At 39.0% G+C, this 13,885-nt stretch overlaps 1 protein-coding gene across 1 annotated transcript in view; it reads right to left on the reverse strand.

The window, feature by feature from the left end:
- USP24 (ubiquitin specific peptidase 24) overlaps window positions 1-13,885 on the reverse strand; it is a 47,760-nt gene that overhangs the window by 20,973 nt on the left and 12,902 nt on the right. Inside the window, exons 16-35 of the mRNA XM_031058550.1 lie at window positions 12,517-12,624; window positions 11,747-11,896; window positions 10,969-11,100; window positions 10,317-10,428; window positions 10,008-10,084; window positions 8,994-9,134; window positions 8,786-8,839; window positions 8,493-8,608; window positions 7,735-7,801; window positions 7,462-7,572; window positions 6,984-7,082; window positions 6,734-6,904; window positions 6,043-6,128; window positions 5,814-5,907; window positions 5,395-5,550; window positions 3,027-3,124; window positions 2,203-2,298; window positions 1,607-1,835; window positions 596-755; window positions 162-317 (exon numbers count right to left, since the gene is read on the reverse strand). Coding sequence (XP_030914410.1) covers window positions 162-317; window positions 596-755; window positions 1,607-1,835; window positions 2,203-2,298; window positions 3,027-3,124; window positions 5,395-5,550; window positions 5,814-5,907; window positions 6,043-6,128; window positions 6,734-6,904; window positions 6,984-7,082; window positions 7,462-7,572; window positions 7,735-7,801; window positions 8,493-8,608; window positions 8,786-8,839; window positions 8,994-9,134; window positions 10,008-10,084; window positions 10,317-10,428; window positions 10,969-11,100; window positions 11,747-11,896; window positions 12,517-12,624 — 2,413 coding nt within the window. The remainder of the gene's footprint in view (window positions 1-161; window positions 318-595; window positions 756-1,606; window positions 1,836-2,202; window positions 2,299-3,026; window positions 3,125-5,394; window positions 5,551-5,813; window positions 5,908-6,042; window positions 6,129-6,733; window positions 6,905-6,983; window positions 7,083-7,461; window positions 7,573-7,734; window positions 7,802-8,492; window positions 8,609-8,785; window positions 8,840-8,993; window positions 9,135-10,007; window positions 10,085-10,316; window positions 10,429-10,968; window positions 11,101-11,746; window positions 11,897-12,516; window positions 12,625-13,885) is intronic.

The raw sequence follows: 13,885 nt of genomic DNA on the forward strand, positions 1-13,885 counted from the left end.
TCCCTGAAATTTTTAATGAAATGTTGTGTTTTTGCTTGAGCTGTCTTAGCTAACAAAGCTACAAGTATCTCATTATTTTTTTTTTCACTTGACTGTATCCAAAACCCGCCTCCCACCTGGCTTACACTCCAAATAGTGAATAATCCAATTTTTTCCCATACCTAGCTGCTGACTACGTAGCTGAAGGCAGGTTACTAAGAGAGACAAGGCTTCCCCAGCAATGAGAGCATCTTTGGTGGACACAGACTGCTGCCTCACACAGATCCCAGCGTGTAGTGCTGTGGGCTCCCCTTCGCTTCCTGAACTGCAGTTGCTTCCTGCATTAAAAAATAAAAGAACAAGTGCTGTAATTCATTAAATTTTACTCAGCTGTTTTCAGCTTGTGGTCAGTTCTCTGCAATTTAAAAACTTCTCTGAATGCCTGATGAATGCACATAAATTTGCTCAGATTTTTTTGTAATTTAGTTGTATAATGTCCCAAGCTGGGGGAGACCCAAGAGGATGAACATCCAATGAATTCAGTTTCAAACTCCTAAAGTGTTCAATTAAGATTAAACCAAATGCTATTAGACTGGTTTAGAGACAGTTAACCCACCTGAGCTGCTAAGTCTGTTTCTAATCCCAGCAGGGAAGAGAGTGTTGCTCTCTTTGATGGGCTGACTACTTCCCACGAGGTCCAGGCGTCCTGCAGCAGCAGCCCACGAGAGGCGCATGAAACAAGCCACTGTGGAGGTGAAATCATTCACCTCCATGGTCTGGAGGAACAAGAAACAGCAGTCACTTCTGTGATATTCAACAATCCTTGTTAATCACAGTGATGAGAGAAATGTATCTTCTGGATCAGGTCAAATTGACATTTACATTTGTTTTCCACTTTCTTCTCTACACAGGTTCAAGGATTCAAGAGTCTCTTTGTTCCCAATGAGAGACTGGTATTGCTATCTTAGGAGAAGTAATTAATTTTTTAATTCCCCATGAGGATAGATACCCTTGCCACCTATCTGGAAGCAGGCATGCTGATTTCAATCATTCAATCCATTTGGGAAGCACTGCCCAACAACCTACCACAGCACACTTGTCACATTAACTATGAAGTTTCTTTCAACTGGACTCAATGGGCTCTCAAACAACATTTTTTTAAGGTACTGAAAATAAAAAATTTCCTTTTCCCTCCACAATACCATCAAGCAAATTTAATTTTTGATGAGCTATTTGGAAAAAGCTTGTCCAATTATTTCTAATTCAAAGTATCATGGATTATAAAGCCATAAGTTGAAGCAGGAACCTTCTCCTTTCAATTCACAGAAAATTAACAAGAGTAAGATGTTAAGAGTTAAGTGTGACAAGATAAATCACAAGTAAGACTTCTGTGTACATCTGTTTCTTGTAAGCTCTTTTGGGATACTGCTTCTCTTTGTAGTGCCAAAATAATTTATGAGAGTATGTTAAAACTCAGATCAAGACTGGAAGAGACAATGATGGTCAAGAGGCTTTTAAATGGAGCTAGGGCAAAAACCTGCCTAAAAGACTGATTAAAAATCTCAGAGTTATACAGCTGTCATTGGAGATGACACTGCTACATCAGAACCATCCAACGCTTCCTTACTTGTATGGCAACTCTTGCAGCTGGGATGATTTCTTCTACCCTGATGGAGGATCTGTCAGACACGGAGAGCTGGCGGTAGGAGGACTTCTCAGGAGTGCCACAGATGGACATCTGCCTGCTGGCCTGCCTGCTCACGTTGCGGAAGGGCCGCGAGGACAGAGCTTCCACCCCATCCTTGACGAAATCCTCATCCAGCAGGGTGGGCATTGTCTGCCCAACCAGCAAAAACCTGCATTCAGAGTAAAAACATCATGGGCATTGTCTGCCCAAGCAGCAAGGACCTGCATTCACAGAGTAAACACATCATGGGCATTGTCAGCCCAAGCAGCAAGAACCTGCATGCACAGAGTAAACACATCATGGGCATTGTCTGCCCAAGCAGCAAGAACCTGCATGCACAGAGTAAAAACATCATGGGCATTGTCTGCCCAAGCAGCAAGAACCTGCATTCACAGAGTAAAAACATCAGGCTTGTATTTGAATGCTCGCAGAGTGAATGGAACAGAACTCAAAGTACCAATTAACTTTAAATATTAAAAGCTGCATGCTAAAAGCCAAGAAAGCAGCACTTTCTCTAATGAGAAGCAGTTACATACCTTGCAAGCTGCAGGCAGATGGAATAGACTCCTTGTCTTGTTTCATAGTCCACCTCTGATGGGATGGAATCTCTCTGCATCACATTCACCACCAAACTTAAAAACAAATCGATAAGACAGACTCCATTTGGAAATGTTTCAATTAATTTGTCTCCATCTTTCCTTCCTCCTATTCACTCAGCTGAGTCCCAGTTCAAACTGACTTCTTTGGAGGCCAACATCCTCATTTTCTCCTTTTATATCTACAGATGGAAGCTTTCTGCTCCTGTTGGAAAATGCTTCAAGATCTCTCGAGCAGGAGTGTCATGGATAGAATTACTAAGAGCAAAGTATACTTGATAAATCTCACACAATCAGTATTGTCAGGTCTCCCTAACTACTCATACTGTGCCTCAACTGTTATCTGATGAGTCTGAATTTTCAAGACTGTAATTACAAATTTAATTTGGTTCCCACTGCATGACCTATACTGTGACTGCTTAAAATGTCCACTGGTGTCTACACAGAGTAGCGTGCAATGTACACACTTGCAAATTTGAATTGAAACACTTAAAATGTCACAAACTATCCAAGTATCAACTACTTTAGTACAAGCTACATTTCACAAGCTTATTTGTGCCTAATTTGATTTTGAGATTTAACAACCTGTACTCTCTTGGATATGACAGCTACTGGACAGTGGTGAAACAGCCTTGGGTGGATTTTTTTCTCTGAAAAAGAAGCTGACAGGTGTATTAGTGTGCTACAGTGTGGAAATAGGAAACCACACACAACTGCTAACTAAATGAAGTGCTACAAATTGAGTCAAGGTTTTGAAATCTAACCTCAAACCTCCCGCTCTGAGGAAGTTTTCACAGAAAGATTTGGCACAGTTTCTTGCCATTTCATCATCTGCAGTTGGCATCAGCTTGGAGCTCAGCACCTACAATAAGTAAATAAATACGCAGATGTAAACTACCACCCCTCTTAGTGTTCTTTACCTGCTAAGTTTGAAAGTGTAACAGAAAAAAAATCCACTACAAATGAAGCAATTAATAATACACTTACACAAAACTGCAGTCAGTAAGAGAAATCTCATACATTCAATACATCTCAAATATTTAGAATAACCATGGCACCTACAGATGTTTCTTCTGAATCAAAGCATTTTATTCTCACTGCCGTTTACATGTTAAGGGAATGGATGAAGTACATGGAATGCCATATTCTGGTTCACTTGGTGCTTCTTAGGAGCCCAAATTCTTCTTGGTTCTGGATTTTCAATTCACAGTATCCCATAAAACACCCTACAGATGGCTTACTTACTGATTCACACCTTCTGAAATATAATTGTACCACTATTATTCTGGTGTTTCTTTGTAAAACATGGCTCAGGTAATTCTAGAGGCCTTATGAACATCACAACTCTATCATCCCTCCTGTTTTAAACCAGCACTAAATTTCAGAGTGCAAATACACTCAGAAACATGGCCAGAAGGAAATCTGTGGTCTCTGTGGGTCAGCTCTCATTTATGTCTATAATCCATTTCACTTCACATTAAAAAAACCCAACACCCAAACAAACCAAGCCACCAAAAAAACCCCCACAGAAACCCCAAAACCATCAACCAAACAAACCCCAGGCCCTCCCAAAATCCCAGAAAACCCCACAGATATTATTCACTTTCTTGAGAAGTCTCCTTGGCATGTACAGCCAACAATGCTGCAAACAAAATACATCTCTTCCAGGTTCACAGATCAGAAGAATGTTTTACAGAATTCCAGGCATGAGATCTTATCACGCCCTGAACATCTGCAACATTCAATTTTCATCTCTTTCATATGTTCTGCAAATTTCCTGTGCACATTTTTTTCAGAAAGCAGTTCAGACTGGTTCCCATCTTTTTACCAGATCACCAGCTGAGGGGATAAAAAACCACATATTCCTTTTCCTGAGAAAAACCATCTTCCAATTGGCCTGACTGGCGGTGAGGAACAAGTCCACTCATATAATCTCCACATGTAATCCAATTTATTACTTCTCATCCCTTGCCAGAAAAGCAAGCAATTTATTACTTGCTTTTATTATTTTCTCTGGCACAGAAGCAGCAGATAACTGTCCCATCCTACTGCTATATAACCTGTCAGCTCAACAAGACACCCTAAACCATTTGCTTTGAGTTGTAGAACTTGTCAACATATTCCAAAGACATAATCAAGTATCTTTCACTCCAGCTGTACAGAAAAGGGGGAATCCTAAGGCAGGAGAGTGATGACAGTGTAGGAAGATGAAGAGCTAACATTAGACTGTGGAAACCTAAAGGGAAGCAACCACAAGAAAATTCCTACAGTAATCTTGGCACACACCATGAAGGAAAGAGAATAATTTTGTCTAATGTTCTGGAAGCAGTTGGCAATTGGTCCTCCAACTTCAAGTTGTTCAAATCACATTTCTCATGGGTCCTTATAAACAGTAGGACCTGCAAGCAGAACTAAACACTGTGCAGCTTTTAGTGTGCAAGTTACTGTGTCCTACCAACAGCAGCAGCTGAATTCCTGTAATTCTCAAAATCCAGTCTCTGAACTCTAGGAAAGAATCTTTGCAGGGCCCTATCCAAGATTTTGGCTAAAGAATGTAGGAGAATGCTTAGGGGTAAAAGATTTCTATGTAGTCCACTCTACCTGTGCAGCCAAAACAGGCCAGAGGCCTCTTGGCAAAAGCCCTGCACGTTTGGATAGCGAAAATTTTTCCCAGCTGAATGCTTTGTAAAAACACTCTCCTTAGACAAAAAAATGGGAGGCTTACACAGCACAGAAGTTTCTGACCAATTTAATCAAGCAAAACCAATCCAACTTATAATAGCTCCCCTTAATTTTTAAGGGCCAACTTTTTAAAATATATATTTTTATATATATATACACACACATATGAAAAACCTTCTCCCAGGAGTTTCAGGAGGGGCATCCAGAACTCATTCTTCCACCTTGTAAATCACACAAAGAAGGGCCTGGTTTCTCAGTAAAGTCTCTGAAAGGAAATTTTCTGTCCCTTTCATTCTGTGTAAAATTTACCACATGTATAAAAGTAGACTGTGTCACAATATTTGCATTTTTCATACTGACCCCATCACAGTGGACTCCTGCCCAAAAACCCTAGAAATACTTAACTCTTACAGCTCAGAAATACAGAAAAAAGCAAATTTGTTTTCTTACCTCTAAATTGTAGAGCACTCTGAACGTGGACATGCCTGGAGCAAAAGATCTGAAAAGACTTTCTAGTATTGAACTGGCACTGGGCTGATGTTGGTGTTTTGAAGACAAGGATGGGGATTTTGAGGACTGAGAACTGGATTCTGAAAGCAGTGTTTTCTAGGAGGAAAAAGCCACAGAAGAAATATTTTGAGACTCCTCTGTTTTGCTGTCATTGGGAAACCATTTCCTACAACTCCTGTAATAACCCTCTCACCTCTGGCTGCTTGGAAGTAAGTCAATAATAAACATTGACCTAATATGAATATTATTTTGCTGTAGTTTCAAACCCTCTGTTTATGATAATCTGACAGGGAATTTAAGGAACCTGGTAGTAAAATCCTCTTTGTGTAGTTCACCATGATCAATTATTTAATCCATACCTTCCTTCCCAGGGAATCAAGCTGATCAAGAGCCTCCTGAATAGCTGGGTCAGTGGGAATCAGGAGCAGGAGTTTCCTCACTCGCAGCGTTATCCTGAAAAGAAATCCCAAGTTACATGCATAAAACAAGGGCTCAGCCACACTGGCCTGGTGCCTGCACACAGTGGAATGTTCAAACTGGGCACTGGGAGCAATTCTTTAATATTTAGTAACCATTTAATCTGCTTACCTTGGCTCCTCCAGGTTGGCAAGCTGGTAAAGCATATCAAACACATTGCACACGAGAGCCATGACGACTCCAGGGAGGGATTTCTCCTGAGAATTGAGCAGAAATACAAAGGTCTTTTTCTCACTTCTCTGGTACATGTAAATTTAACAAAGCTCTTCACTGAAGCAAAATGGCCCAGATGCCAGCCTGACCACAGAAATCCCAGCCACTTTCTAGGCTGAGATAACATTTACATAATTTCATTTCCCTTTTAACAGTCTATTTTTGAAGTCAGCTGTTATGAAAAGCAAAATACAAAGTAGATCAAGAGCGCTCTGAACATGCCAGTTGATGCTTCTTAGTTTACTTTACTTTCACTTTTACTGCAGCTTTTTAGTAGTGAAAATGTGGAAATCTGTACCCTCAACAAATACACAGTCTCAAAATTAAACCAGATGGGTCCTATTTGTTTAAAAGTCCCTGCAGAGATGAATAAACACCAAGCAGGCTACCATAGGTGACAGGGTACAGATTATAAAATCCAACCTGCATGCTCAAGGCAGTTGTGTATTCAGATAATTTGTTTCAATTGCAGTTTGAAAGCAAAACCAGATTACCAAAGATTGGAAGATGTTACTGGAGCTCCTACTCTCTTCCCCATCTATCCCTGCTTCAGGAAAAATCTGAGGAAAGGCTTCAGGTCATATTGTACCTGTTCCATTGCATAGGATGAACTAAATACACTGCTGCTGTTGCTGGAGCTGGTTGAGGAATCTGCAGAGCTCCCTGATGGAGTCCCACTGCCTGATGTTTTTACTGTAAGGATTTGTTCATCAGAGAAGCCCAGCTGATGGAGTAGTTTCTGATCTTTGTTTACTGTTAGCTGCAAGAAAATATTTATTGTTTAGTTCTGGGAAAGACACAATTTCATAAAGAATGGGACTTATTTGCAGTTAACATACCAGGCTGTCATTGGCAAATATCTGTATATTTTCCACAGGTGAATTCAACATCTTTGCTATCTTCCACCTGACACTTCCTACAGTTTCATTGCTATGAGCCTGTGAAATTAAACAACACTGGTTCAGTAAGTCTGCTCGAGCAGTAAATGCCAAGAAAAATTAAAATCTTCTGAAAGAGTCTTCCTGCAGAGGGTGGTAAAAGTATTTTTTGTAAGAGTGTCAGGATAGGACAGGACAGAAATGCTCCAACACCCACAGTGAGCAAAAAACTTATCTTTCCCGTCCTGGAATTTAATGATCAAAATACATTTGGTCCACAGGACACTTCCATATACATATTTTTAACATTTTCAAGAAGAGTTTTCAAGCTGACTGGAATCTTTATAACCATGTTACTCTATTCAGTCCAGGCATAAAACCCACCAAGAGTGGCTACATAACCAACAGTCCATGGCACACATAAGCTGGGCACACCTACCTCTATGGTGAAGGTATCTTTGGTAGACTCATATGTAACATTAAGGGTTAAAAGATGTCCATGGAAAGAGGCACCATGAGGTAGAATAGTTCTGGGAACAGAGTAAAGGTCCTACAGGAAGAGAAGGATGACAGTAAACATCACTCTTGAAAACAAAGCCATTTCTGTGATGGTGGGTAACTAGGATTGCATGTTTAAATAACTTTTACTGGTTTTTAATAAAATTGGAAGTTGTGTTCTTAGCCTTGCCTAGTAGGAGATGAAACATCTTACCTCTATTGTTATCACATAACGCTCTGCCAACAGCAGCAGTCTCTCAATTATTACAAGTTTAGTTGACCTAAAGATAAACATTGAAAACAAGAGTAACTTGTCTCGCAGATTCATTTCCAACGCCCACGGGTAACTACCCTGAATTGTCTGGTTTTAAAGGCACCTCCTTAAACTTGGAGTTAATTCAGCAGAAATGAACTAGGAAAAGAGGCTCATGTTGTACTGCTTGAGATGCTGCCAGCTTCAGAGGAAGATTAATGTTTCTAATGGTCCCACCCTATGCTCCTATATTTAAGTTACACATATTCAGGTATGACTAAATTAAGCTTGAGGTGGAAAAAACAACCTTTTCTCTCCTAATTTAAGAAGAACCACACCCACTGCCTCAGAAATATTACATGATTAATAGGCTGGTAATAACCTGTAGGGATTTTTGTTTTGTTTCGGTTGTTTGGTTTTGATTTCTGGGGGGCTGGAGGCAGGGTGTTTTTTTTTGGTTTTGACCCGTTGTTTTGGGGTTTTTTAATATCTATTTGGCTTTGGTTTTCTTTGTTTCCTTGTTGTTTCATTTTTAAACACAGTTTTTTTCAAAAATCTCTGGAACGCCTATTGCATAGCAATTGGAATATTCAGTTGAGGAACCATCAGAATGTACAACTACCAATTACTGAGATTTTTAATTAGCACTCGAAATCTTGTGGGAAGCAGCTGGGAGCAAATGTCTATTTCCTTCTTTATTCCTTGAGAGGCTGGCCTACCTGTAAGGAGACTGAACTGATGTTGCCACCGTAGGCATGGCAGTTGCTGTGAGCATTTTTGTAGCTCTGGTGACAGCGTGTGTTAATGTTGGACCGCCGAGCGCGGAGCTGGCTGCCTGCAACACAGACCAGAGCAAGAGACAGTCAGGATGGCCTGGAAAGCTCAGAGGACAAAAAATATTTGTGGAAAGAATATTTTTCTTTAAATGGAATTATCATAGACAAGTGTTCTTATTCTAAGAAATATAACCAGAAAGATGTAGGCACGAGAATAATTAAAATTTGTCCTTTACCTCTAATCGTGTGTAGCAATCAGCAATGAATTTCTTGTGCAGGGAAACTGAATCCTAAAGATAAAATGTACAAATTAATTAGAACTTACATTAAAATCAGAGGAGTTACTCATAAACTGACAGAACCTAACAAATCACATAGCTGAACATGCAAAGTATCAAGACTTTATGAATGTCATAGGACATTTATGTACAAATATATGCCTACCTTTTTCAATCTGGGAGTTAGATTAATATAGCTGTAATTTATTATCAGTTGAATAGCTTCATTGGCAATTTCTTCATCTGGTGACTCCATTGCAATCTTCCAAATGAAATCCATTCCTATTAATTCCAGTTTTTCTACGCTCTACACAAGGAAGAACAACCGTAAAACATGACTGGATTTCTTACAAAAGAACCACAGGGACAAAAGTGTTGGAAAAGCATCTTTTGATTAAAACTTAAAAATTTTCTTTTCCAACATGCTGCCAAACTTTGGTACTGTGCAAAGTTAAACCAACTGCTGCACATTTGTGTATTTATACAAGAAAAAAAAATGTTTACTGATGGATAAACAAATTCCAAAGAACAATCTCAGTCAAGCCAACTGAAAAATTAAAAAATTTAAAAGTGTGGAAAAATTTAATCTAGAATGGAATTAGTTTCAAAGAAGTCAACATGATAACTAACCACACAATAAACCATCACAAAACCTGCTATGATACTTGGCAAAAAATTCTGCATTTGAAGTAAGTTCTCTGTGATAAAGATCTAAAATGCCTACAGAAAACTACTTAACATATAACCATTAATTTAACAAAACCACTGAAGGATCAGAGTTAAAAATTACAGTAGGTTAGAATTTAAATATCATAAGTCTAACTCCCATGCAAACAAGAAAAATAAAAAATAATTTTAAAAAAGACTTTCACTGCTGGGAGAAGAAAAAAATTGCACACTAGAATCCATTACTATTTTCAAAAAATAGTTCAGCCCTTCCTCCTGCAAAGTTTTACAAGCTACAAACCAGCTTCCAGCTTTCAATTGCTGAATTTTAACTGCTGGAATTGTCAAAATTTTAGCTTCAGAATTTAACAATATTAATGCAACAAGGACATTCTGGTCCTTAATACAAACATGACCATGTCAAACAGTTGCTACCCAATCCTTGTCTCACCTCCTCCTGTCCCTAAGAGGACACAGGTAGGACACAGGAACAAACTTGCCAGAACAAACTCACCAGCTGAGTTCCTTGCCTCTTCAGCCGATGGTCACACAGGTTCACATTTTCAAAGAACGTTTTAAATAAACTAAAACCTGAAAATGAAGAAAGGTGCAGATTTTTTATGCTGGTCAGGCTTAGTTTCTCTGTTTAAAAAGCAGTTATCAAATACAGGAGATGAACTTTTCCATCTAAAAGCTCAAAATGATAGATCCCTTTATTGCATTGATTTGTACAGCTGGTTAGATGTTTGATTTGAAGGCTTAGGAAGTAAATTTCTGGTATATATTGCAACTTCAAATCTGTTCACCAAATCCATTTTCTTACCATTCATAGTAATTTCATATGATTCCAGTTTAAGAATTTTCTCTTTGAAGAGCTGTTGCTGCACATCACTCTCCAGATCGTGCTGCCCTTTTGTAAACCACTCAAAGCACATCTGTGAATGAAAGGCAGACATAAGTTTTACCCCATTGTCACATCAAATATTTTAGTTTTATACAGCAAACTATGTCAGATACCACAGTAACTCATCTTGCAGAAGTTTTATCTACAGCAAGAGGTTCAGAATCTCATCTCATGGCAACCTCACACGTTATAGAGGCTGCATTGCAGCTTTAGGGTACCTCATAGTCATTTTTCACTTAAATAATGAATGTATCCTTGTGTCTGCACCAACCTCCAGATACCCCTTTTCAAAGCAGCATCTTCAACTAATCTCCCAGCCATTGTCCCTCTTCCAGTAAAATTTTGTTAAATGTTAACAAAAAAAATTAAATGTTTGTCAATGTTAAAAGAGCATCCTGGCCATAAGTGAACTCCTAACAGTGGTTGCTGTAGCCTACACAAAGCATAAACTGCATGACCAGTATGTGTTTGTTACTTACACTCCACATGTCTCAACAAACACACATGCTGCTCATGATCCATTAAAATTCCTTCTGCAACCACAGAAACCAACTTTTCAAGTTTTTCTTACCTCTCGGTCCAACTCACAAACATCTTGGCCAGTTACAAGGCATTCCCAGATCTCCCTGGCACGATTCCAGCCCAAATAAAGGGTGGCTTCTTGCAGAAAAAATGCCAAAAATTTTAGATGTGCCTCCAAATACTGAGAAAGAGGAAACAAAAACTCAAGCTTAAGACTTTTGTCTCTGAAACAAGTACTCTGAACATTCTTTTTTTTTTTTTCAAATTTAGTTGTCAAACAACAGTACACTTTGAAAAGCCTAGAAACAGAAACTATTTGTGAGATTTATTTCTATTTTAAACATACTTTGTGGCTACCTTTCTAAAAACAAACACTGAAGTCTCCTTGGATTTGCTCTTACTTTGCTGCTGGTGGTGACATTATTTGACACTAAATCAAAACTAGCGTGGAAAAAATAATTATCAAAGGATTAGTAACAAACTGCTATTTGTATGTGTGCCTTCTATGTGCTACTTAGCAAATCTGTTGCATGTACTAAGAGCTTCACAACACACTCAAGGGTATCACCTCTACCAGGAACTAAAGCTGGTGAAGAAGCTGGAAGCTGCACAGCCTTGGCAACAACAGATCCTAGGATGGGGAGATGTACTTTTCACCAGGTAAAGATTTTGCTGAGGAATTTTGTAATTTTGTGTCATGTTTACATAGCTTTATTCTATATAATAACAAGGGTACAACAAGCTTTCATATATAACTAGTAGAACTATAAATAATTATTCACCAGTGAATTTCAAAAATGAAACAAGAAGGTAAAGAAATGCGGTACCTCCCGGTAAGTGTATCGTCCATCCACCAGTGTTGCTCCCACCAGCCCTCCTGGGCCTGCCACAGATGCAGCCAAACGGTGACAGGATATCAAGCTTCCTGTCACCAACTTCACTATTTCAAAGTTTTTCTTTAAATCTTGAATAATGCTCTTGTCAATAAAAGAAAAGAGCGAAAAGATGGTTTTAAAACGATAGTTAAACAGGGATGTGCATACAGCAATTTGCTCTTCTACAGACACACATCTCTTACCAGAAGGAGTCATGTACCCCCACTCAGAGTCAGCTGTTCTCTTTCCAAGCACCCAACCCCCCTAATGTTGGTGTTTTCAGCTTGTGCTGAAATACAAGTGCTGCAGATTGCAAAGTCCCACACCTCCACACAGCCACTCTACCGCACACATGATTGCTGGTAGTTTAGTCTGTTTTCCAAGAGTCAATGTCAATTCAATTACAAAGCAGTTGGTCTAAACATTAGCCATTGTTCATTTCTTAACACGAACATGCCTGTTAATTATTCTACAAAAAGCTGAGAATAAAACAAATTAGTCCTGACACAGCAAACAGATTTATACATACACAAACACACACTCACAAAGGGACAGCACAGCACCTCTACTCCAACAGCTTGTTTATGCTACATCACTAAACTACTTTTAAAATTGTTTATTAGCTGATTTATTTTTTATTTCCTAAATTCAAACTTCCATGTTTGGCTGAGCTACACAGACACAACAAAAGTTTCAACAACCTTGCAAGCATATAGCCTTACCTTGTCTTGTTTTTGGTAAGTCTGCTTAATAAACGAACGCGTGATTTCGTGGAGCTGACGCAGGGCTGGCACCACCCACACAAACTGAGGATTATTGTGCTGGGACGACTGGCAGCAGGAAAGGTAAAAACAATTACACATCTGGTACATGCTCAACAACAGATTAACCTTCCTCTCAGACTCCTGGAAGCCTAATGATATCTGTTAAGGCTGCTGTTTCAAAAGAACAGCTACCACCTCTGCTGGCTTCAGATACTTGTTCCTGCTCTCTTTTCAAACACACTCTAAGTGCCCTTCTTCACTTTGTACAAGAAGTCCCTTGATACACACATATGCCATTTTGCTAACCCTTTTATTAAGCCCAAAGTGCCAGCTCCTTGCTAGAGAACATGCAAATTAAGTAGCCAAAAAGAGCTCAGTTGCACCAGGGAGAGATGACAACCACCACCTTCCTCAATTATGGGAGATTAAACAGGTCTAAAAGGGCACAAAAGGGCAAATCCAGTCAAATGATGTTACTTACTGCTAAAGGAAGAGCAATAGAAGAAAGCACTTCAAATACTACTGAGGCTTAAGAGACAAGAAATTTCTGATTGGTGCTGCAAGCAGCTCCCAGATAGGAAGCAAAGGATACTTAAGCTGCATTTTGAAAGAGATCCTACAAAGAATAGCCCTCCTACCTCATTTTTAGAACTGCTCATCACTTTTCTGGGAGGCTTCATTTTCTGTAAAGTTTGACCACACAGACCAGCACTGAGGTTGCTTGTTCAGAGAAGTGATGTCTGGTTTAAACACTGACAACACCCAAATACCACCTACACACTCAGAGAGGCTGAAGGAACCTAACCATAACAGAGCTCTCCACTGAAGACTCCCTCACAAATTTTAGAAAGCTGCCTTGACATTACATTCCCTCCTAGTTTATGTCTTCATTTCCCTAATGAAGGGAAATAAGAACACCATGTATTTTAGAAGTCTGCTGTATGCTTACCCCAATCCCTTCTAGTTTACAATCACAGCTTTTGTTAATGCTTCCCACTGCAGCACCTATGTAAAAGCCCTTGCCAGAATATAATTAAAAGGAATGAGATAAAGGAAGTATAAGAGAAAATAAAAAAAAAAAAACCTACAACTTTCACGGATATTGAGAACCTAAGATTTAAAATTCATATTCATGAACACACACAGAAGTGTGATCAATATCAAGAACCAACATACAATACCTCCTAAATATCTAAAATACTCTACAGATGCTGTAACACAGACAAAACCTAATTTTTCATTAAAGAAATGAACAAAAAAAACCAAAACAAAACAAGCCTTTTTCTTTATTTACAGCATATTTCAGACTGAAAAAAGAAGACAAGAG

Source organism: Geospiza fortis, unplaced genomic scaffold, assembly GCF_000277835.1.
Source record: "Geospiza fortis unplaced genomic scaffold, GeoFor_1.0 scaffold396, whole genome shotgun sequence".
NCBI classification, from domain to species: Eukaryota; Metazoa; Chordata; class Aves; order Passeriformes; family Thraupidae; genus Geospiza; species Geospiza fortis.